Here is a 26,012-nt window from a genome sequence, read left to right as displayed (position 1 = left end):
CTTTTCCAGTCCTGTGGCCACTGCTGAGTTTTCCAAACTTGCTGGCATATTGAGTGCAGCACTTTCACAGCATCATCTTTCAGGATTTGAAATAGCTCAACTGGAATTCCATCACTTCCACTAGCTTTGTTCGTAGTGATGCTTTCTAAGGCCCACTTGACTTCACATTCCAAGATGTCTGGTTCTAGATTAGTGATCACATCATCATGATTATCTGGGTCATGAAGATCTTTTTTGTACAGTTCTTCTGTGGATTCTTGCCACCTCTTCTTAATATCTTCTGCTTCTGTTAGGTCCAGACCATTTCTGTCCTTTATCGAGCCCATCTTTGCATGAAATGTTCCCTTGGTATCTCTAATTTTCTTGAAGAGATCTCTAGTCTTTCCCATTCTGTTGTTTTCCTCTATTTCTTTGCATTGATCGTTGAAGAAGGCTTTCTTATCTCTTCTTGCTATTCTTTGGAACTCTGCATTCAGATGTTTATATCTTTCCTTTTCTCCTTTGCTTTTCACTTCTCTTCTTTTCACAGCTATCTGTAAGGCCTCCCCAGACAGCCATTTTGCTTTTTTGCATTTCTTTTCCATGGGGATGGTCTTGATCCCTGTCTCCTGTACAATGGTATGAACCTCAGTCCATAGTTCATCAGGCACTCTATCTATCAGATCTAGACCCTTAAATCTATTTCTCACTTCCACTGTATAATCATAAGGGATTTGATTTAGGTCATACCTGAATGGTCTAGCGGTTTTCCCTACTTTCTTTAATTTAAGTCTGAATTTGGCAATAAGGAGTTCATGATCTGAGCCACAGTCAGCTCCCGGTCTTGTTTTTGTTGACTGTATAGAGCTTCTCCATCTTTGGGTGCAAAGAACATAATCAATCTGATTTTGGTGTTGACCATCTGGTGATGTCCATGTGTAGAGTCTTCTCTTGTGTTGTTGGAAGAGGGTGTTTGCTATAACCAGTGCATTTTCTTGGCAAAACTCTATTAGTCTTTGCCCTGCTTCATTCCACATTCCAAGGCCAAATTTGCCTGTTACTCCAGGTGTTTCTTGACTTCCTACTTTTGCATACTCCCACAACATACATCTTAAGATAACAAGATTGGTCAGAAGGTTCTTTTAAGGAGAAACATACCCTCAAGACACATTGTTATACTGACTACGACAAAGCAATGAAGAAAAAAACATTTGTCCTTTTCTCCTCGAGAGCCCCAGAGCCCTTTCTCCTCCTCGGCGTCAGTGGGTGCATGTGTGGGGGAACCCTGGACTTATCAACCTGCCTAGGAATTGACTCTCTCAGTATCCCTACTGCAGTTCCCACTCAATGTTGCTGTGAATCTAAAACTGCTCTTAAAAAATAAAATCATATCCTTATCTATTTATATCTATATACACACAGTTTTCAGAAAACACATGAGGAATTTCTCATGACCTTGAGTTAGGCAGAGAAGTCTTACACAACACCATATCAGCAAACCATAAAAGAAGACAACTGATAAACTGGACTTGTATTACCTTTTGCACATCAAAAGACACTATAACGCTAAAGGAAAAGGTAAGCTACAAGTTGAGAAAGAAAATTTGCAAACCATGTATCTGATAAAGGACTTCTATGCACAATATCCAAACAACTCAAAAAACTCAGTTTGTTAACCAAACAACCTATTTTTAGAAAAGGGGAAAGACTTGGATAGTTTAAGGAAACTACACAACAAAGGAAACTATAAGCAAAGTGAAAAGATAGCCTTCAGAATGGGAGAAAAAATAGCAAATGAAGCAACTGACAAAGAATTAATCCCCAAAATATCCAAACAGCTCATGCAGCTCAATACCAGAAAAATAAAGGACCCAATCAAAAAATGGGTCAAAGAACTAAACAGACATTTCTCCAAAGAAGACACACAGATGGCTAACAAACACATGAAAAGATGCTCAACATCACTCATTATCAGAGAAATGCAAATCAACACCACAATGAGGTACCATCTCACGCTGGTCAGAATGGCTGCTATCAAAAAGTCTACAAACAATAAATGCTGGAGAATGTGTGGAGAAAAGGGAACCCTCTTACACTGTTGGTGGGAATGCAAACTAGTATAGCCACTATGGAGAACAGTGTGCAGATTCCTTAAAAAAACTGGAAATAGAACTGCCTTATGACCCAGCAATCCCACTGCTGGGCATACACACCGAGGAAACCAGAATTGAAAGAGACATGTGTACCCCAACGTTCATCGCAGCAGTGTTTATAATAGCCAGGACATGGAAGCAACCTAGATGCCCATCAGCAGACGAATGGATAAGAAAGCTATGGTACATACAAATACATAATGGAATATTACTCAGCTATTAAAAAGAACTCATTTAAATCAGTTCTAATGAGGTGGATGAAACTGGAGCCTATTATACAGAGCGAAGTCAGTCAGAAAGAAAAACACCAATACAGTATATTAACACGTATATATGGAATTTAGAAAGATGGTAATGACAACCCTATATGTGAAACAGCAAAAGAGACACAGATATAAAGAACAGACTTCTGGACTCTGTGGGAGAAGGCGAGGGTGGGATATTTGAGAAAATAGCATTGAAACATGTATATTACCATATGTGACATAGATCACCAGCCCAAGTTTGATGCATGAAACAGGGCGCTCAGGGCCGGTGCACTGGAACAACCTAGAGATGGGACGGGGAGGGAGGTGGCTTCAGGATGGGGGACACATGTACACCCATGGCTGATTCCTATCAATGTATGGCAAAAATCACCACAACATTGTAATTAGCCTCAAATTAAAATAAATAATTTTTTTAAAAAAACATTTCAGATAAAAATGCTCAAAAGAATAGGAATAGGCAGATACTTAACATGAAATAATAATACATTTGAATCAGACATTCCCACTGAAGTCAAGAACAAGACCAGGTGCCCAGTGTCAGTACTGTTACTGAGCATTATACTGGAATTGCTAGACTATGCAGTTCATTTAATTCAAATATTTAGTGGGCATATACTCTGTGACAAGCACTATTTCATTTCCTTTTTTGTAACAAAGCAGATAACAAAGTAACAAATGTCTCTGAATTTATGGGATTGATATTCTGGGATCCATAGACTATGTTAGATAAAAGAGAAATAATTGGGGTATAATAAATATTGCTATTGGTAGATGATATAACTGTATATATGGAAAACCTAAGAAAATCAACTGAGGAACTACTATCAGTTCAGTTCAGTCGCTCAGTTGTGTCTGACTCTTTGCGACCCCATGAATCGCAGCATACAAGGCCTCCCTGTCCATCATCATCTCCTGGAGTTCACTCAAACTCACGTCCATCGAGTCGGTGATGCCATCCAGCCATCTCATCATCTGTTGTCCCCTTTTCCTCCTGCCCTCAATCCCTCCCAGCATCAGAGTCTTTTCCAATGAGTCAACTCTTCGCATAAGATGGCCAAAGTACTAGAGTTTCAGCTTTAGCATCATTCCTTCTAAAGAAATCCCAGGGCTGATCTCCTTTAGAATGGACTGGTTGGATCTCCTTGCAGTCCAAGGGACCCTCAAGAGTCTTCTCCAATGCACAGTTCAAAAGCATCAATTCTTCGACACTCAGCTTTCTTCACATTCCAACTCTCACATCCATACATAACCAATGGAAAAACCATAGCCTTGACTAGACAGACCTTTGTTGGCAAAGTAATGTCTGCTTTTGAATATGTTATCTAGGTTGGTCATAACTTTTCTTCCAAGGAGTAAGCGACTTTTAAAATTTCATGGCTGCAGCCACCATCTGCAGTGATTTTATAATTTGGTAAGGCATTGGAATTGAAAACTTAATATGCAGAAATCATTAGTAGATGTTGTTATGTATATGATCTGAACCATTAAGAGTGTAAAGTAGATAATGATGCCATTTAAAAATATCTAACACTAACCAATGCTAAGTAATAAATGTGGAAAAATAGGAACAAAACTTTAGAATACATACTAACAAAGGACACAAAAGAAGACTTGGACAAATGGAAAAATTAAATCATTTTCTTGGATGCAAAAAAAGGGGAAAGACTAAGACTACACTATATTACACTAAAGAAGACCTATGAATGTCTATAAACACATGAGAAGATGATCAACGTTATCTGTCACTAGGGAAATAAGATGATGGTGAAATTCTACTACATGCCAACTAGAAAGATGATAATAAAAAGACTAATAATTGTAAATGCTGATGAGAATGAGGAGAAATTAAGCTCTCATACAATAACGGTAAACTGGTATAGGCACTTTTGAAACTTTGTAAAACACCTGCTTAGGAACCAGTCATTCTACTCAGAGGAATCTAACAAACAGAAATGAAAACATTTCCAACTTGTACCTGAATGTACGTAGCAACATTATTCACCATAGTCTCAAACGGAAAATAATTCCAATAACTGATTTTATATATGAAATGCATTATATACATTCACTAGATCACCCATGAATAGAACTGAAGAGGATATTTCCCAATTCATTATATGAGGCCATTTAGTTTTTAAAAATACAATTCTATCTAGTCATAATTTCAGAAGTTTTTCTGTAGAAACTGACAGCCTGATCTTTAAATACAAATAGCAGTGTAAAAGGTCTAGAACAGAAAAAAGAAAAAGAAAAAAAAAACAGTGAAAAAGAACAAAGTTGGTGGGTTGACATTACCTGACTTCAAGAATTTATATCAAGCTACAGTAATCAAGACAGGGTGTTATCCATGTCAATGTAGACAAATGAGTGGAGCAGATTAGAGTTCAGAAAAGACCCACATATATATGGCCAACTGACATTTTTAAAAAGAAGCAAAGACAATAGAGTGGAGAAAAGCCTTTTCAACAAATGTTTTCTGGAACAAACATAAATTTATATCAAAAAGAAAAGAACTTGGATCCATATGAGACAGTCAACTCCTAGGTAGGTTGATAAAAAGTCCGGGGGGGGGGGGGTCCCAGAAGAGGAGAGAGGGGTCTGGAGTTGTGAGGTAGGAGAAAAGGACAAAGGCTTTTTTTCTATATTGCTTTGTCTTAGTCAATATAACAATGTATCCTGCTTGAGGACATGTTTCTCCTCCTTGAGAATCTTCTGACTAATCCTGTCATCTTAAAATGTATATGATGGCAGGGGGTCTGGTAAGACCTTTCTACTGTTAGTTCTAATCCCATTATCTTAACATGAAAATTGTGGGAATGGGTCTGATAAGATCTTCACAATCCTGAGACATTCTTTTGATTGACTCTAATAACCAATTGAAAAAAGTATGTAACTCCCTTGCTAAGACTAGCAATGGGGGCACTCTCTGCCCCCTTTTGATGTCTATGTCAGAGGCTTTCTCTGTCCTCTCGCTTTAATAAAACTCTGCTACACAAAAACTCTTGAGTGATCAAGCCTGGTCTCTGGTCCCAAAGCTAAATCTTCTTCTCCGGAGATCACAAATCTGACATCGTTCACTGTAAGTTATCACATACATTACACCAGCTACATACCTCAAAATGTATAATAAGCCTAATGGAATAATAGGTTCATATTTCATAATGAAATAATAATAAACCTAAATGAACCCCCCCCAAAAAAACTCCAAAACTTCTAGGAGAAAAAAACTGGTGAAAATCCTCTGAACTTGTAGTTAGGTGTAGCTGTACCTAGATTCTTAGGCACAACATCAAAAGAATGAGTCCTTTAAAAAAAGTTCAGACACTGGACTACATAAAAGCTAAATTCTTCTGCTGTTCAAAACATATTGTTAAGAGAATACTGAAAGTCAAGTCAAAGACCAGGAGAAAATATTTGAAAAGCAAGTAACTGGTAAAGGAAGAATCTGTATTCAGAATATACAGAGAATGCTCAAAAATCAACAAGAAAACACAAGAAAATTGCAAAACTTGAACAGATACTTCAAGGAAGATATATGGATGGCCGCTAAGTACATGAAACAATGCTCAGGATCATTAGCCATAACTAGGTAAATAAACATTAAAACCACAAGCCACTGTTCCATACCTATTAGAATTAAAAAGAAAAACTATACAAAATGTGGAGACACCCAACAGCCACCCATCTGTTTCACCTGGATATAAAGTACAGCCATTTCAGTAAACAGTTTAGCAGTTTCTTGAAAAGTTAGATATACACCTACTACAGGATTTAGCCATTCAACCACTGGGAATTTACTCAGGAGAAAGACAAACATATAAATATAGACTTGAACATGAGTGTTCATAGAAGCTTTATCTGTAATAACTAAAAACTGGAAACACAACTAGCCACCAACAGGTGACTTAATGAATGAACTAATCATTCCACAATGGAATACAGACCAACAAAAAGGAACTATGGATACACATAAGGATGAATTTCAAAATATTCAAGAAAATTAGAGATACCAAGGGAACATTTCATGCAAAGACAGGCTCCATAAAGGACAGAAATGGTAGAGACCTAACAGAAGCAGAAGATATTAAGAGCTGGCAAAAATACATAGAAGAACTATACAAAAAAGATCTTCACGACCCAGATAATCACGATGGTGTGATCACTCATCTAGAGCCAGACATCCTGGAATGCGAATTTGAGTGGGCCTTAGGAAGCATCACTATGAACAAAGCTAGTGGAAGTGATGGAATTCCAGTTGAGCTATTTCAAATCCTGAAAGATGATGCTGTGAAAGTGCTGCACTCAATATGCCAGCAAATTTGGGAAACTCAGCAGTGGCCACAGGACTGGAAAAGGTCAGTTTTCATTCCAATCCCAAAGAAAGGCAATGCCAAAGAATGCTCAAACTACCACACAACTGCACTCATCTCACACGCTAGTAAAGTAATGCTCAAAATTCTCCAAGCCAGGCTTCAGCAATACGTGAACCGTGAACTTCCTGATGTTCAAGCTGGTTTTAGAAAAGGCAGAGGAACCAGAGATCAAATTGCCAACATCCGCTGGATCATGGAAAAAGCAAGAGAGTTCCAGAAAAACATCTATTTCTGCTTTATTGACTATGCCAAAGCCTTTGACTGTGTGGATCACAATAAACTGTGGAAAATTCTGAAAGAGATGGGAATACCAGACCACCTGACCTGCCTCTTGAGGAATCTGTTTGCAGGCCAGGAAGCAACAGTTAGAACTGGATATGGCCAGGTTCAATGCATGATACAGGATGCTCGGGGCTGGTGCACTGGGATGACCAGAGAGATGGTATGGGGAAGGAGATGGGAGGGGGGTTCAAGATGGGGAACATGTGTACACCCATGGCGGATTCATGTTGATGTATGGCAAAACCAATACAATATTGTAAAGTAATTAGCCTCCAATTAAAATAAATAAATTTATATTAAAAAAAGAACTGGATATGGAACAACGGACTGGTTCCAAATAGGAAAAGGAGAACGTCAAGGCTGTATAATGTCACCCTGCTTATTTAACTTCTATGCAGAGTACATCATGAGAAACTCTGGGCTGGAGGAAGCATAAGCTGGAATCAAGATTGCCGGGAGAAATATCAATAACCTCAGATATGCAGATGACGTCACCCTTATGGCAGAAAGCAGAGAACTAAAGAGCCTCTTGATGAAAGTGAAAGAGGAGAGTGAAAAAGTTGGCTTAAAGCTCAACATTCAGAAAATGAAGATCATGGCATCCGGTCCCATCACTTCATGGCAAATAGATGGGGAAACAGGGGAAACAGTGTCAGACTTTATTTTGGGGGGCTCCAAAATCACTGCAGATGGTGACTGCAGCCATGAAATTAAAAGACGCTTACTCCTGGGAAGGAAAGTTATGACCAACCTAGACAGCATATTAAAAGAGACATTACTTTGCCAACAAAGGTCCGTCTATCAAGGCTATGGTTTTTCCAGTAGTCATGTATGGATATGAGAGTTGGACTGTGAAGAAAGCTGAGTGCCGAAGAATTGATGCTTTTCAACTGTGGTGTTGGAGAAGACTCTTGAGAGTCCCTTGGACTGCAAGGAGATCCAACCTGTTCATCCTAGAGGAAATCAGTCCTGAATATTCATTGGAAGGACTGATACTAAAGCTGAAACTCCAATGCTTTGGCCACCTAATGCAACGAACTGACTCATTTGAAAAGACCCTGATGCTGGGAAAGACTGAAGGCAGGAGGAGAAGGGGACGACAGAAGATGAGATGGTTGGATGGCATCACCGGCTGAATGGACATGAGTCTGAGTAAACTCTGGGAGTTGGTGATGGACAGGAAGGCCTGGCATGCTGCAGTCCATGGGGTCACAAAGAGTCGGACACAACTGAGCGACTGAACTGAACTGAATGCTGATGAAACAAGTTAGAATGAAAATGAATGTACACTGTATGATTCAATTTACAAAAATGTTTTTAAAAATATAAAGTGACCTATTGCAACATAGAATAGATTGGTGGTTGAATAGATCAGTGGTTGCTTGGGAAGGTGGGCGGAATATGACAGGCAGAGATTAAAAAGGAACACAATGAAACTTCTCAAGATGACAGGTATGTTCACTGTCTTCATGGTGTTGATACTTTCATGAGTATATGGAAGTGGAAACTTGAGTGCACAGAGAATCAAGGAAAATTTCTGGGGTGAGAAATGTTGTAAAATTGAACTGTGTAACTGTAGAAATTCAAAGTACTGAAATGTATATTTGTACTTAGTGAATTTTACAGCAAATAAAAGTACAATAAAAAAAGACTTCCTTTTCTACAGTAAAAAAAAAAAAAAAACAACCAAAGGAAGAACCCATCAACTGAAATTTCCAAAAAGGTCAAGGAAAAGAGTTCACCAAGAAATAAAAGTAGCCAGAAATCTCGGGGGGCGGGGGGTAGGAAAAAAAGGGCACCATAAATTTTTAAGTGAAGTGGTAGAATCAGAAAGTAATCAGAAGTCAAAATGGATTAATGAAATTATAATCGAATACTTTTGAATACTGTATGTCAACACTACCTCCATTAATGAATACATTTGATTCCAGACACCATGCCAGTGGTTCACAAACCTGAGTTGATACTACTGGAACTATTTTTAAAAAGTATAAATATCTCAGATGCAAATGTGTTGAGAACAAGAGAAATTAAGCAATACAGTCACCTATCATGCTTACACAGATAATCCAAAAAGTTAAAAAAAAAATCTCCTTTGATATAAAACCACCTATTAAAAAAATTCGCACTGTAGAACAGAATATAGGGTAAGGGAGAAGCTTTTACTTGAGTAAGAATGACCCTAGGTGGAAATATCCAAAAGTATAATAAACTTGGGGACAAGAGGAACGGAAACTATATTAGATTACATTAAAAACAGTAAATTTATAACTACATCAACCACACTGAATTTTGTGAGGACGGTGAGAACAGTGGTGATGCGGGGAGCCAAAGTTTTTAGTAGGGTCCTTGAGGACAGACAGGGCTTCCCTGTTGGTGCAGAGGTTAAAGCGTCTGCCTGCAATGTGGGAGACCTACGTTCGATCCCTGGGTCGGGAAGATCCCCTGGAGAAGGAAATGGCAACCCACTCCAGTATTCTTGCCTGGAGAATCCCATGGACGGAGGAGCTTGGTGGGCTACAGTCCACGGGGTCGCAAAGAGTCGGGCACGATTGAGCGACTTCACTTGGAGGACAGACTACAAGGAGAGAATTGTATTCGGATTAACTGGGGAAATGCAGCCTTCAAGGCTGTTTCCGGCATTCGACCCTGATCCTACGGATTCTCCAGGGACCCCGGACTTCCTCAAATACTGAAAGCCCCCACCAGGCCGTCTAAATGCCAGATTAAACTCCAAACATGACCAAGAAACCGAGCCAGCCCCTAACCCAGGTGTCTCTAACAGAGTCGCAGGTTAACCAGGACAAGACATCGCGTTCACCGATACTTTCATCACAGTTCGCAATCACGGAGCCCCACAAGCAAAGTGATCCAAACCCTGACTGAGTTGGACCTTAGGTCAATGATTTCTTCAGACTCTTAATCACAGATTGCCAAAGGCCTCATCATTAACTCCCAGAAGTCTCTGAGGCCGAATCTAAATAAAATCCCAATTACGGTCCTTCACACATGCTCCGGTTTCACAGACCCCACAGGCCGTGAATACAAGCCCAGAACCCGACTCACTTGATCCCAAACCCGTCCAGACACCACTGGCAGCAACAGAATGCTGGAGCCCGCTTTCTCTACTGACGCCTTTCACGGTCCCTCGGGACGCATACCTGCTGGTTCAGGTTATCAGCGGACGACCTTGGAGCGCTGCCGGATTTCCGGATTCCGTCAGCGGACTCCGCTTTATGACGTAACATGACCCCACCCACCACGGCGTTTCTGACGAGACAAGCCGTAACGGCTGTGGGAAGAAATTGAAATCATTCCTGGCACCCTCAATGCTTTTGCTTCCTGGTTGCAAGGAATGACCAACCATTCTGTACTAACTGCGTTAAGATTTCAGAGGTCAATGCAGTTCCAAGGACAACGTGGCGAGTTCAGCCGGCTGAGGCAAAAAGAAAAACTGTAGCGCCCTTTGTGAACTTTAGAGCTAGAGCCCGACGGGCACGGCCGTCTTAGAAGGCAGGTGTCCGTACGACGGAAAGGGCTCAGGCGCCCGGTGACTTGGGAAGATTAAAGATAGAAGCCGCGACCTCTCTGGAGAGGCAGCGGCCACTTGAGTTGACAAAAGTAGTGGTCACTTATAATCCTAGGTTTGTGGAGATAGCAGTTAAATGTGGAGTGGGTAAAGGCTTATGTAGTTTAGAAGAATTAACAGCTTTTGTAGAGGTGTGCATGCAAAGTCACTTCAGTCGTGTCCGACTGTTTGCGATCCCATGGGCTGTAGCCTGCCAGGTTCTTTTGTCCATGGGATTCTCCAAGCAAGAGCACTGGAGCGGCTTCCCATGCCCTTCTGCGGGGGATCGTCCGGACCCAGGGATCGAACCTTGGGCATCTGCATTTCAAGCAGATTGTCTACCTTTAGTTCAGTCGCTCAGTCGCGTCCGCCTCTTTGCCACTGGCTAAACCGGGGGAATAGCTAGAGGTGTATCTCGATAAAAATGTTAAGATCCGAGTGGGATGGACACATAGCGACATCTAGTGGGTAAGTGGATGAGGTGAAAATGTGTGAACATCTAGTGGGTAAGTGGATGAGGTGAAAATGTGTGAACTATGTGTTTTAAAAAGTAAATGGCAATGACGACCCTGTATGCAAGACAGGAAAAAAGACGCAGCTCTGTATAATGGACTTTTGGACTCAGAGGGAGAGGGAGAGGGTGGGATGATATGGGAGAATGGCATTCTATCATGTATACTATCATGTAAGAATTTAATCGCTAGTCTATGTCTGACGCAGGATACAGCATGCTTGGCGCTGGTGCATGGGGATGACCCACAGAGATGTTATGGGGAGGGAGGTGGGAGGGGGGTTCATGTTTGGGAACACATGTAAGAATTAAAGATTTTAAAATTAAAAAAAAAATAAAATAAATAAATAAATAAAATATATTGCAGTATAAAAAAATAAATAAAATAAACTACCCCCCCCAAAAAAAAGTAAATGGTGACAGTGGGGCATTTGAGAATGTAAAATTATGAGATCATGCAATTATCATACTTGGCATAGTTTACAAATGAAAAAAAAACAATGCTTTAAAATGTTATTTTTATGTAGGCATGGGAAGTTTAATTCTAGAGGGTTTAAAGATGATTCTTTTAGAAGGCAACCTAGATCCAATTTAAATTTTTCATTCTTTGACCCAGCAATTCTGATTCCTACAATTTATTTGGTAAAAAGTTTTATTAACCACAGAGGCTTTTTTAACAAACAAAGGAAAAGCCTAAGTGTACAGTAATAGATGCTTTGGTAAATTATGGGCCATCCACTCAGTATAACAGTATATAATATTTAAAGATTGTTACTATAAATAAGGAAAATGGTTTTTCCAGTAGTCATGTGTGGATATGAGAGTTGGACTATAAAGAAAGCTGAGCACCGAAGAATTGATGCTTTTGAACTGTGGTGTTGGAGAAGACTCTTGAGAGTCCCCTGGACTGCAAGGAGATCCAACCAGACCATCCTAAAGGAAATCAGTCCTGAATATTCATTGGAATGACTAATGCTGAAGCTGAAACTCCAATACTTTGGCCACCTGATGCAAAGAACAGACTCATTTGAAAAGACCCTGATGCTGGGAAAGATTGAAGGCAGGAGAAGAAGGGGACGACAGAGATGATTGGATGGGATCACTGACTCAATGGACATGAGTTTGAGTAAACTCTGGGAGTTGGTGATGGACACGGAGGCCTGGCTTGCTGCAGTCCATGGGGTTGCAAAGAGCTGGACACAACTGAGCAACTGAACTGAAGTATTCTTCAGAAGATAAAAAGTATCGGCAGGATAGTATATATATTTTGATCCTTTTATGAGGACAAACCATAAACGTTTGTCTTTTTGAAAATTCTGATTGGTTAAATATTTAGCTTGGATTACTTTAGGGTTTGTGCTTATGAGTAGAGAATATCATAAGTTTATAGACTTGTCTCATTTTTCTTTTGTAAAAAATATACTTACCTGCATTTAAAATTTGGAGAATATATTGTTAAGAGTATTTTGCTTTTAGGTACAATATGGGTGACAAAATTTGTTTATATATGCCTTTTAATTTTTATATATTAAGAATTTGTTTTCATAATTTCTTAATAGTATTACATTCCCTTCAGGGATTAAACTTCAGCCCTATTCACCTGAAATGTCAAACTCTGAAAGGTGAGTTGAACATGTGGTCCAGAGAACTCGGGGCAGCCCATTCTGTGACTCTGACTGATCAGTTTCAGGAATGAGCGGCTGTGACCCTGCCATGGCAGCATGTGTAGGTTCACAGAAGGACAAGTAGAAAGCATCTGAGGACCTGGTAGGTGGGGCCCTCATGTCTGATTCTTTGTTATAGAATATCTGCCCAGAATCCATCCTATGACAATGTGGGGTGGGAGTGGCTGCACTAATCCAGGATTTAGGGCAGAGCTGTTCAAATTTAAGTATAGATCAGAAAGGTCATTTTATAAACCCGGAGTCTGGGGTCCCCAGTCGCACAGGTACTGGTTTGGGTCTGCAGTGTGACTCAAGAGCTTGCATCTTTTACAAGCCTCTCAGAGAATCCTGAGGCAGGAAGCCCATAGAAAACACTTAGAAACACATCTAGAGTGTTCTTGGGTCACAACAGATCTTGTTGGCTCCCCCTGGTACATTTAGGTGTTGATTCAAATTACATTTGCCCAGAAGAGCCTTCCTTGGAAACCCTTTCTAAAATAGCTTCCTTGTGACAGCGTATGTACTAGGCTTAATATTTCTCCAAAACGTTTATCAGAACTGATATTCTGATGTGTATTTACTCAGTCGCCTTCACTAGACTGTATGCTCCATGAAGGCCATGGCTTTGCCTGTTTTGCTCACTGATGAGTCTCCAGTGACTAAAACAGTGTCTGGCCAAATGTAGATGCTTAACAAATATTTTTAAAGGAATGAATTACTCACCGTGCAGTTGGATATTGAATACTGCCACAATACTGTATGGCAAGTGTCCTTTTCTTTTTCCCCTAAAAGCAGGACTCATCATTTGTAAACTGGGTTAAATATCCTTATTATATCAAAGAAAATAACTGGATAGAGACAAGAGATCTGTTGCTTGGAAAACTAAGAATTTGTTGCAAGCAGACCTGCCCAGAAAGAATTGATAAAGGAGACTGACAAAAAGAAAATAACAGAAGGAAACATGTGACATCAGGAATGAAGAAAAAGGAATGGAAAGGGTAAATAGATCATCAAATATAATAGGCTAGTCTCCTTTTGAATTTTTTAAAATTACATTGGATGGTTGAAAGCAGACATGATAACTCTACCTGATATGGTTCTCAATGTAAGTAGAAGTGTTGAGATATCATTCCCTATTAGGGAACTGTAAATTAAGGCCATCATTATCTACTACCACATACGTGACAGGATGGCTGGAATCAAGTATGACAGTGCCAACTGCTAGAAAAGACATGGAACATCCAGGGTGTTCATACACTACTGGTGAGAATGTAAATTAGTACAGCCACTAAAGAAAAATTTGGCAGTTTCTTATAAAGTTAAACACAAATGTAACATATGACTGCTGGGTATTTACCCCAAAGGAACAAATACTTACTTTCCCATAAAGTTGGGTCCATAAATGTTCATAGGGTTTTATTCAAAACAATGAAACACTGGAAAACAACCCAGACATCTGTCAATAGTAAACAGATAGTCACTGTATATCCATACAAAAGAATATTATTAACAACAAGTAAAACCACTTATACACCAGAAAAATTGGATGGATCTTAACAGCAATTTGCTGAGTGAAACGAAGCCTATCTCAAAGGCTACACATGGTATGATTCCATTTTAACAGCATTGTTGAAATAACCAAGTTGGAGTGATGGAGTTTGCCCAGTGGTCACCATGGTCAGGAGTGGGGGAAGAGTGTGACCACAGAGGGGTAACATGAGGATGTTTCTTTGTGTTGGCACAATTCTGCATCCCAATTGTGGTGGGGTTTACAGAAATCTTATGTATAAGATAAAATTTCTTAAAACTATATACTAAAAACAAAAAACTTCATATAAATTAGTACATGCAAAAACCTACTAAAATCCAAATAAGGTCCAGTTTACTTAACAGTACTGCACCAATGTCATTTTATTGGGTTTGATGATGTATTATGGTTATGAAGATAACACCACTGAAGAAACTGAGTAAGGGTATGTGGGAACTTGGTATATTTTGTAATTACTTGGGAGTCTAAAACTATTTCAAAACGAATTTTAGAAAAATCATTTTTAAAGTGTTTGTAAACTACCTAATGCTACTTATAAACTTAGATAAATACATCCAGTTATGTTGGATTACATTTATGAATATATTCCTTTTTACTCTGAAGTACATTGTAGACAGAGCTGAATTTAGAACCTAAGACAAGAGTGAAAAATATAATAATATAAAGTGGGCACAGAACACTCCTGTATTGTATATAACATTACAAATTAGTGTCGAGACTAGCCCACTTTAAAATTATGGAATCATTGATATGGTTCAAGGTATTCTGCCCCAAAATGGACATCAGGTGTACAATAAATTTAGACTTGTGATAGAAAGTTCAAGTATATGTCATTTTCATGAGGTTTCTTTCCTTCAGAATTCTGATATTTTTGCTAAAGTTACTCCATATTTAGTGGGTCCATAACCATTTTATTTCTGTGTGAATTCATGAAAAGCAATGAGGCAGAATGTATCACTGAAATCCTGCCATATTCATTGCCATCTGAAAATTTTTCTCCAGCATGCATATCAGGCAACTTACTGAGGTTTTATTTCCAGGCAAAGTCTTTCCCACAATCATCATATTGTTACTATGTATGAGCTCACTGGTGATCTATTATGATCACTGACGAGATAGGGTTTTTATTTCCATAGAAGGCTTTCCTAGTCTCTCCAGTCATAGGATTTATCTTAGCACACACTTTTCAGACATATAATTAGTACCTAAAAATGCTTCCTTGAGCTTTTTCTGCATTGAATGTATCAGAGCTTTTCCTACATGTTAATTTAGACATACAATGTGAGGTAACTGATCACTGAAGGCACTAGCATATTCTCTTCATTCATTAAATTTCACCCCTATGCAAATTTCATATTTCCTAAGGGTGAAATCAGCAGCAGGCTAATCTATGCTGACAATGGTCAAGTATGCTAGAAGCACACTGATGTTTAATGAGTTCACTGAACCATCATCTTTTTTATCCTAAAAAATACACTTGTATATAATGAGTTCAGAGCTTCTACAAAGAATTATGTACTTTGACCTATATGTTTCTCATGTGTATTAACAAGGGTTGACAAAAGATTACCCCCAATCACTGGATTCATAGTCGGTCTCTTTTATGAGTTCTTTGAGGTACAATGAGTGTTGAATTTGTGTTGAAGGCTTTCTCACATTAATTGCATACATACAGTTTGTCTCCTGTGTAAATTTTCTGGTGGGTAATGAGACCAATACCAATGCTGAATAGGATTTTCCACAGTCAGTATATATAAAGGTTAGAAATCTCTGATGTTGGACAAAGCATATTTTCTTCCTGTAGGTGTGATCATAGTCATCGCTTTTATGGTTTGTTTCCATTATGAGTTCTCTGATGTACAAGGAGATTCCTTTTTGAGGAGAAGCCTTTTCCACAATCACTGCATACAAAAGGTTTCTCTCCTGTATGAGTCCGCTGATGAACCACTAGACGGCTTTTCACAGTGAAGCCTTTGCCACAGTCACTGCAGGCATAAGGTTTCTCTCCAGTATGAATCTGCTGATGTAAAATGAGCTCTGTTTCCATGACAAAACCTATTCCACATTCACTGCATACATAGGACTTCTCTCCCATATGAATTTGTTGATGTACGATGAGATAGCGTTTCATGGTGAAACCTTTTCCACACTCACTGCATGTAAAGGGCTTCTCTCCGGTATGAGTTCGCTGATGTACCACAAGATTGCTCTTAAAGGCAAACTCTTTTCCACATTTATTGCATCTATAGGGTTTCTCTCCAGTGTGAGTTCGCTGATGTAACATCAGTCCACTGTTCACAATGAAGCCTTTCCCACATTCACTGCATCGGTAAGGTTTTTCACCAGTATGTGTTCGCTGATGCACGACCAGCCGACTCTTCAATGGGAAGCCTTTTCCACACTCACTGCAGATGTAGGGTTTCTCGCCAGTGTGAGTTCGTTGATGTATGGTAAGCATGCTCTTCATGGTGAAGCCTTTTCCACATTCACTACATACATAGGATTTCTCTACTGTATGAGTCTTCTGATGTACAATCAGATTACCCTTCCTGGGAAAGCCTTTTCCACATTCATTGCACACATACGGCTTCTCTCCTGTATGAATTCGCTGATGTTCGGTCAGACGGCTTTTCATAATGAAACCTTTCCCACATTCATTGCATATGTAGGGTTTCTCTCCTGTATGATTCCGTTGGTGGATGATGACATAGTGCTTTGTGGTAAAGCCTTTCCCACATTCACTGCAGATGTAGGGTTTCTCTCCGGTGTGAGTTCGCTGGTGTACAGTGAGCATGCTCTTTCCAGTAAAGCCTTTTCCACATTCACTACATACATAGCATTTCTCTCCAGTATGATTTCGCTGATGTAAGATGAGATTACGCTTCCCTGGGAAGCCTTTTCCACAGTCACTGCATACATAAGGTTTCTCTCCTGTGTGAGTTCGCTGGTGTTCAATAAGACGGCTCTTTGTAGTGAAGACTTTTGCACAATCACTGCATATAAAAGATTTCTCTCTCTCATGAATTCTCTGATGTTCATTGAGCCTGGACTTCCGGGAGAATACTTTTGCACACAGACTGCATCCATAAGGTTTCTCTCCTGTATGAACTCTCTGATGATCAGTGAGCTGAGACTTCTTAACAAAGGCTTTCCCACATTCACTGCATATATGGGCTTTCTCTATGTTATGAGTTATTTGGTGCTTAATGACTTGGGACTTAGTGCTGATGGGTTTTGCACTTACAGGGCATTTAACTGGAGAATGACATTTTTCATGTTTACCAAACAGAAATGATTTCCCATCTCCATTACATTTAATAGAGTCTTTAATTTCATAGCTTTGGCTCTGGATGACTAAACTTAAATTTGACTTCAAAGTTTTTAAATAGTACTCAAACATATCATGATTTTGCCTGAAACAGAAATAACTTTGGCTTTGAGGAACGGGATTTCCAAATGTATTATGTTCCTGGTATTGTTCAATACCTTTCAGCATTTTTTTATTTTCCCAGTCAACCTGCAGATGATTACCAATGTTGCCAGTTTCTAGGAAAGAAGAGAATAATGAATCCTTTTTATTCCTGTTTGGAATAAAATTGATTAAAAAATTCCTTGGTGTTTTTTAAAAATGGTACTTTAGTGGCAACCTTATGATAACAGTATGAAACAAACACTCCCTGTATAAATGTTCCTTATTTCTTACACATTGGTAAAACCAAAGTAACACAGGGACTTCCCTGGTGGGCCAGTGGTCAAGACTCTGTACTTCCACTGTAGGGCACATGGGTTTGATCTCACATGCAGTGTGGCCAAAAATTTAAAACAAAACAAAACACCACAAAGATTTCTTCTTGAGCTGAGGCCTGGAAGGTGGAATTCCATAGCCAGGGACGTGAAAGGGATTTGTGATAGGGTTCAAAGGAGTGAGTATAAAATCCAAGGAAGGTGAAAACAAAGTAAACAAAAATCTAGATGTGAAATAAAATCAAGGATCAAATCTCAAAAGTGAAAACGAGTATATTTCCCTCTCAAGTCTAACAGTTCTTTTATGGGAGAGAGCTATGCAGAGGCACAGTTTCTCTATTTTCAGACACTCCCCAGCCTCTTCTCCCTGTCTAGCTCAGGACATCTGCAGTTACCAACCAGTTCTCACTCACCTGGCCAGGTACGACTGTGGATTTCATCTTCTGTCATCCATCGTTCTTTCCCTTGTTCCAACTTGGACAGTACATCTGATTTGCTGACTCGATATCCTGTTCATGGGAAATGATAGAAGATTTAGTCCCACTGAATTGGGCTGGGGCTGGTCAAGACAGGAGAATTTTACATTTGAGGGACTGGTTTTCCCATCTGCCAAGCAGAGGCTTTGCACTCAGGAGAGACTCATGGGATGTTATGATATGCTGATATCTCTTTGGTCTCCACCACTGGTTTTTGGCAGGCAGCTTCTGCAGCCCTTATAGGGATTTCCCTGGTGGTTATGCAGAGGGCCTGGGTTTGATCCGTGGTCATGGAACTAGATCCCATATGCTGCAACTAAAGATCCCATATGCCACAACAGAGCTTGAAGATCCTTTCTGCCACAACTAAGACTTGGTATGCGTACTAAGTCACTTCAGTTGTGTCCGACTCTTTGTGACCCTATGGACTCTAACCTGCCAGGTTCTCTGTCCATGGGATTCTTCAGCATGAATACTGGAGTGGGTTGCCATGACCTTCTCCAGGGGATCTTCCTGACCCAGGAATCAAACCATAGTCTCTTGTATCTCCTACACTGGCAGGCAGGTTCTTTACCACTAGCGCCACCTGGGAAGACCTGGCACAGCCGAATAAATATTTTTAAAATTAAAATAAAAATGATGCGCTTGTAATTTCCTATGTGAGAAGCATGGCAGAAACCTCTTTTGTTACAGCATTTGGTTTAAATTCCAGTTCCTGGAACAAGAACTTCCAACACCCTTGGTCTCCAAGAGTGATGGGTGTCTTCTATGTGCTGATAAGATGACTGGTGACTAGGGGCCCTAGGGAGTTTAAGAGTGGAGACTGGCTGCCAGAAAAACCAAGGCATGAACTGAAGGTTAGAAATTTCAGCTGCTCCTACCCCTGCCATGAGCTTCCCTGATAGCTCAGTTGGTACAGAATCCACCTGCAATGCAGGAGACCCCCGTTCGATTCCTAGGTCAGGAAGATCTGCTGGAGAAGCAATAGGCTAACCACTCCAGTATTCTGGCCTGGAAAATTCTGTGGACTGTATAGCCCATGAGGTTGCAAACAGCTGGACATGACTGAGCAACTTTCACTTTCTTTCACTTTTCACCCCCGCCACACAGAGAAAGGGGACAGGAGACTGAGTTAACCACCCACAGCCAGTGATTTTAAGAAACATGCCTACACAATGAAATCAGCATAAAAACCCCTACACAACCAGGCTGGGGGAGCTTCTGGGTTGATGACCACATCAAGGTGACACACTTGGAGCACTCATGGAAGGACCATGATCCCTCCCCCTTAACTCTGTCCCAGCATCTCTTCCATTTGGCTATTCCTGAGTTTATCCTTTATAATAAACTGGTAATGGTAAGTTAAGTGCTTTCCTGAGTTCTCTGAGCCATTCTGTCAAATGCTAAGGGGTGGAGAATGGGAATGGCTTGATTTTTTTTTTTTAATGTAATTTTTTTTTTTGGCCATGCCCTGTCGCATGTGGGACCTTAGTTTCCCAACCAGGGATCACACTTGTGCTCCCTGCATTCGAAGTGCGAATTCTTAACCACTGGACCACCAGGGAAGTCCCAAAGGCTCAGTTTATAGTCAAGTCAGACAGAAGTGTGGGTACCCTGGACACCTAATATGTTTAACTTACATCTGAAGTGAGCCCATAAGCTTCTGGGGTACAATGCTGAATTTGGGTGGTTAGTGTCAAAAGAGGATTAAATTGCGGGACATCCAGGCTGTACATGGAGAGTAGGAGAATTGGTTACTAGTATAGAAAAAAACCAGACATTTGGTATCAGTCGTGTTGGGCGTAAAAACAGTTCATAGCACATTGTATATATCCTTTCATCAGGAGTTAGAAGAGGCAATAAGAATCTGCCATAGGGCACTGCAGTGATTTCAAAGTTTAAGCAGCTGAGAAAATAAAGGCCACTGACTGGGGACCCTATGAAGGACCCAAGGGAGCTGTCCTCACCCACGGACACCAGGTTGCTATAGTTCTCCAGCATCACATCCCGGTACAGGGTCTTCTGAGCAGGGGCCAGGAGCTGCCACTCTTCCCATGTGAAGTCCACAGCCACATCTTTGAATGACAAGGTTTCCTGGAGTAACAGATTCCTGGTTTAATATGAGTGTTTCTCTTCAATTCATTCATGAAGAATATAAAGGAAGCTGTCCTGCTCATATTAAGTACGATTTTGACACCAATTCTCATGTGTATTTTTTTTTAAACATACCACCAAGCAATTGTCTGACACCAGCTGGGTGCCCTACCATTCAATTCTGACACGATCAACCTGAAGAGAGCACCATGTGGCATAGGGTAAGGGCTCAGTCCCCATGTCTAAAATATGACACAAAGGAACCTAGCTACAAAATAGAGACAGATTCACACAGAGAATAGACTTATGGTTGCCAAAGTGGGAGTTGGAGGAGAAATGGGTTGGGAGTTTGGGATTAGCAGATGCAAACTATTGTATATATAGAATGGATAAATAAAGTTCTAATGTTCAGCACAGAGAACTATATTCAATATACTGTGACAAGCCATAACAGAAAATAGTATGAAAAAAGAATGTATATACATGTATAACAGAATCACTTTGATATACAGCAGAAATTAACACAACATTGTAAATCAAATATACTTCAATTTTAAAAAGATTTTAAAGAAGATATCATGAGTAAAGCTAAAATAAAAGTGACAAGCCAGGAAAATATTTTTTATAAACAAAAGAAAGAGGGCTTCCCCAGGAGTCCAGTGCTTAAGAATCCATGCTTCCACTGCAGGGAGCGCATGTTTAAACCCTGGTCAGGGAAATTAGGTCCCACATGCCATGTTGTGAGGTTAAAATAAAAGAGAGAAAAAGAATCAATATATAATACATAGGAATGACTCATTAATCAGAAGAAAAAGATAATCTTGTTAATGTAAAAATGATAAGGACAGACATTTCTCAAGAGAAAAAATACAGCTGATCAATTAATATACAAGACAGATTTCAACTTCATCTATGATGAGGTAAATGCAAAATATGGCAAAAAAAAAAACTGATTACTGAAAATCATACAATTTGATAATATCCTAGTATAAAGTGCTGTCAAAGACTAAAGGCATGGATGACCTCATACAGCCCTTACCATGTGGCAGGCACTCCTCTAAATGCTTTACGTAGCTTAACATACTTTTTGAGTATGACTATAGACAAATTGCTCAGTGGGTAAAGAATCTGTCTGCAATGCAGGAGACACAGGAGATGTGGGTTCCACCCCTGGGCTGGGAAGATCCCCTGGAGGAGGAAATGGCAACCCACTCCAGTATTCTTGCCTGGAGAATTCCATGGACAGAGGAGCTTGGCAGGTTAAAGCCCACGGAGTCACACAGAGTCAGACACGACTGAGTGACTAAGCACAGTACAGCACACAGACACATGGAATTTTATACAGCTAATATTTACCAAACAATTGCAGTCATTATTCGTTTGGATGTTTAACTTATAAAGGCAATAGGATGTCCTTTAAGAGTGTAATTTTTTGCACAAAACGTCCTAACAGATGTGTACACAGATATATGCACAAACCCACATACCCACATTTGTAAATAGACACACATCTACAGGTGTGCACACAGAGTCAGTGACAGATACACATGATGTTCTAACACTAGTTTCACAGGAATCACATAAACACTACATTCTTAATCCCACTTTGCCATGGTGTTGGGGTTAGATTCAGTTTATTTCTCTCTACTGAACTGGATTTTTTTTATAGGCTCTACAAATCCATTAAGGAATAAAGGAGAGAATAAAATAAGATATGAGTCACCTGTGCCTGGATCATATTCTCTGTTCTCTGAAAACAGTTGGCAATGCAGAGGTTCTGTCTCTGTCTCTTCTGGATATTCCTGTTAATTTCTAGTTAGATATCACAGCTGCCAGAGTGTCCCCAGAAATAACAATACCTAGGTCCTGGAACCTCCTCTTTCTTCATTCATATCTTATCTGTTGTTTAAACCTGTGGGTTGAAAAGCAAAATTACTTTTAGGATTATATTCCTTTTTTCTGTGCACTCACCTTAATACTACAGTCCCCAGTATTTCTGTCTCTCCATTTAGTTTCCCAGAGAATTTCACACCTCCAGCCAGTGAAACCTAATTCCCTGAATATGTGGGAGTAACATGAATTTGATGGGGGGAGTGACCAAGGAGAATTAACACAGCACTACATTTCAGTGGCAGGTAATTTTCAGTTACACAGACGAAGCCATCTGGGCATTGAGAAACTGTAAAATTCTTCCTTTAAATTTTGTTGCCCTGACACCTCTTTAAAAGTCTTCATATCCCTTGTTTAAATACACTTTCAACATGAGGGCCAATGAGCAAATCAGAAAAAGAATATGCACTATACAATCTTGAGAAAGAAGAATGGAACTGGAGGAATCAACCTGCCTGACTTCAGGCTATACTACAAAGCTACAGTAATCAAGACAGTATGGTACTGGCATAAGACAGAAACATAGATTAGTGAAACAAAATAGAAAGCCCAGAGATAAATCCACACACCTATGGACACCTTATCTTTGAAAAAGGAGGCAAGAATATACAATGGAGAAAAGACAATCTCTTTAACAAGTGGTGCTGGGAAAACTGGTCAACCACTTGTAAAAGAATGAAACTAGAACACTTTCTCAGAGAAGGCAATGGCGCCCCACTCCATTACTCTTGCCTGGAAAATCTCATGGATGGAGGAGCCTGGAAGGCTGCAGCCCATGTGCGTTGCTGAGAGTCAGACACGACTGAGTGACTTCCCTTTCACTTTTCAGTTTCATGCACTGGAGAAGGAAATGGCAACCTACTCCAGTGCTCTTGCCTGGAGAATCCCAGGGACGGGAGAGCCTGGTGGGCTGCTGTTTATGGGGTCGCACAGAGTCAGACACGACTGAAGCGACTTAGCAGCAGCAGCAGCAGAACACTTTCTAACACCATACACAAAAATAAACTCAAAATGGATTAAAGATCTAAATGTAAGGCCAGAAACTATGAAACTCCTAGAGGAAAACATAGGCAAAACACTCTCTGGCATAAATCACAGCAGGATCCTCTATGACCCACTTCCCAGAGTAATGGAAATAAAAGCAAAAATAAACAAATGGGACCTAATTAAACTTAAAAGCTTTTGCACAATGAAGGAAACTATGAGCAAGGTGAAACAACAGCCTTCAGAATGGAAGAAAATAAAAGCCAACGAAGCAACCGACAAACAATTAATCTCAAAAATATATAAGCAGCACCTGCAGCTCAATTCCAGAAAAATAAACGACCCAATCAAAAAATGGGCCAAAGAACTAAATAGACATTTCTCCAAAGAAGACATACAGATGGCTAACAAACACTTGAAAAAGATGCTCAACATCACTCATTATCAGAGAAATGCAAATCAAAGCCACAATGACGTACCATCTCACACTGGTCAGAATGGCTGCTATCAAAAAGTCTACAAACAGTAAATGCTGGAGAAGGTGTGGAGAAAAGGGAACCCTCTTACACTGTTGGTGGGAATGCAAACTAGTACAGCCACTATGGAGGACAGTGTGGAGATTCCTTAAAAAACTGGAATAGAACTTCCATACGACCCAGCAATCCCACTGCTGGGCATACACACCGGGGAAACTGGAATTGAAAGAGACACATGTACCCCAATGTTCATTGCAGGACTGTTTACAATAGGCAGGACACAGAAGCAACCTAGATGCCCATCAGCAGATGAATGGATAAGAAGGCTGTGGTACATGTACACAATGGACTATTACTGAGCTATTAAAAAGAATGTATTTGAATCAGTTCTAATGAGGTGGATGAAATTGGAGCCTATTATACAGAGCAAAGTAAGAAAGAAAAACACCAATACACTATATTAACACATATATATGGAATTTAGAAAGACAGTAACAATGACCCTATATGCAAGACAGCGAAAGAGACACAGATGTAAAGAACAGACTTTTGGACTCTGTGGGAGAAGGTGAGGGTGGGATGATCTGGGAGAATAGCATTGAAACATGTATATTATCATATGTGAAATAGATCGCCAGTCCAGGCTCAATGCATGAGACAGGGTGCTCAGGGCTGGTGCACTGGGAGGACCCTGAGGGAAGGGATGGGGAGGGAGGTGGGAGGGAGGGTCAGGATGAGGAACACATATACACCCATGGCTGATTCATGTGAATGTATGGCAAAAACCACCACAATATTGTAAAGTAATTAGCCTCCAATTAAAATTTAAAAAACTCACAAAACTAGAAAAAAAAAAAGAATATGAGCTATAAATAACAAATATAAAAACAATTCAAAAATATAAATACTGGGGAAATGAATAAGGCAGTCAACTTGCAGGAAGAATAAAGACAAAATTTAAAAGGACTAGAAAACTGGTGGGTCAGGGACTTGGACCTGAAGTTTTCGGGGAATGTTATGTTCATTAGCCGAAGTCTGAGCTAAACACACAACCTACCAGGGCTCCTGAGCCTCCAAGCCTTCTGCGTCACGCATTTCTGCGCGAAAGACAGTGACCATTACCCACCCAAACCCCCACCCGACTAATACCAAACCAGGTCAGATACACACGTATACTGACCTCCCTTAATGGTTCCTCGACTTTGCTGCCAAGTCGTTTCAGTCGTGTCCGACTCTGTGCGACCCCAGAGACGGCAGCCCACCAGGCTCCCCCGTCCCTGGGATTCTCCAGGCAAGAACACTGGAGTGGGTTGCCACTTCCTTCTCCATCCTCGACTTTGAGCTCCAAATTATTCGAAAACCCGAACAAGACGCCGCGTTCACTGACAATCCCCACCACACTAGTTGTCAACCGCCAAGACGCTAAACCCTGACCTCAGGACTCTCGGTAGTTGATCTGTTCAGACTTTTAATCGGTGACCACCAGAGCCCATGACTGACCCCAAAGACACCCCGATCACGGACGTTCAGTACACGCTCCCCTCAAAAACAAAATCAAACCGCCACCCGCCCTCGAGCTACCTTCACGGGCTGGAAGGAGCCACAACCCACCTAAAGGCCGACAGACCGCCCCCGTCCCCGCCCTTTTTACAGCCAGACACACAAACCCACCTGGTTCTCTCCTGAACCTGCAGCCACCTCTTCAGGGCCTAACTTTCTTCCCTAAGCTTCTTTCACTTCTGGTCCCCTCGCCCAGCCCCCTCTACAGACACCAACCGTCAAGGGTCAGCGGCGTTTCTACCGCGTTTCTATGGTGAACGATAGGGCGTTTCCGGCATTTCCTTATGAGCTAATATATACGCGCCACCACTGCCGCCTCGGCCCCCTGGGGGCCGCCATCTTTGCCTATCTGTCGTATAGATGGCGTACGGAAATTCTATTTCCTGGCCCAAGGGAAATGGGGCGATTTTAAGAGGTTTGAGCTCATACAAAGCAATCAT

The 26,012-nt window shown here is 40.5% G+C and overlaps 2 protein-coding genes across 2 annotated transcripts in view; both read right to left on the bottom strand.

Annotated features, from left to right (window-relative positions):
* The window catches only part of LOC128063524 (zinc finger protein 614-like), a 20,754-nt gene extending 10,506 nt beyond the window's left edge, over nucleotides 1-10,248 (bottom strand). The window contains exon 1 of the mRNA XM_052656302.1: nucleotides 10,123-10,248. The gene's annotated coding sequence lies outside the window, so the exon portion shown is untranslated. The remainder of the gene's footprint in view (nucleotides 1-10,122) is intronic.
* On the bottom strand, nucleotides 9,980-26,012 carry LOC128064028 (zinc finger protein 432-like). The gene is made up of 7 exons (XM_052656847.1): nucleotides 25,873-26,012; nucleotides 20,536-20,678; nucleotides 18,506-18,601; nucleotides 16,458-17,894; nucleotides 16,251-16,373; nucleotides 10,218-10,348; nucleotides 9,980-10,033 (listed from the first exon to the last, which is right to left on the bottom strand). Exons 1-7 carry the CDS (start codon nucleotides 26,010-26,012, stop codon nucleotides 9,980-9,982), a joined length of 2,124 nt encoding a protein of 707 aa, XP_052512807.1.

The sequence above is a fragment of the Budorcas taxicolor genome, chromosome 18 (genome assembly GCF_023091745.1).
Source record: "Budorcas taxicolor isolate Tak-1 chromosome 18, Takin1.1, whole genome shotgun sequence".
Lineage (NCBI taxonomy): Eukaryota > Metazoa > Chordata > Mammalia > Artiodactyla > Bovidae > Budorcas > Budorcas taxicolor.
The sequence above is the reverse complement of the archived record's forward strand: the minus strand, read 5'-3'. Positions and strand labels throughout refer to the sequence as shown.

What these genes read in the sequence shown, in the direction of transcription:
- LOC128064028 (XM_052656847.1), bottom strand. Translation starts at nt 26,012, where the DNA reads ATGATTGCTTTGTATGAGCTCAAACCTCTTAAAATCGCCCCATTTCCC. An exon ending in CCACAGTCGTACCTGGCCAG is followed by an intron (nt 17,895 to 18,505) that starts GTGAGTGAGAAC and finishes CTTCTTTCCTAG; the next exon opens with AAACTGGCAACATTGGTAAT. An exon ending in CTGATAACCTGAACCAGCAG is followed by an intron (nt 10,034 to 10,217) that starts GTATGCGTCCCG and finishes GATTTTATTTAG; the next exon opens with ATTCGGCCTCAGAGACTTCT.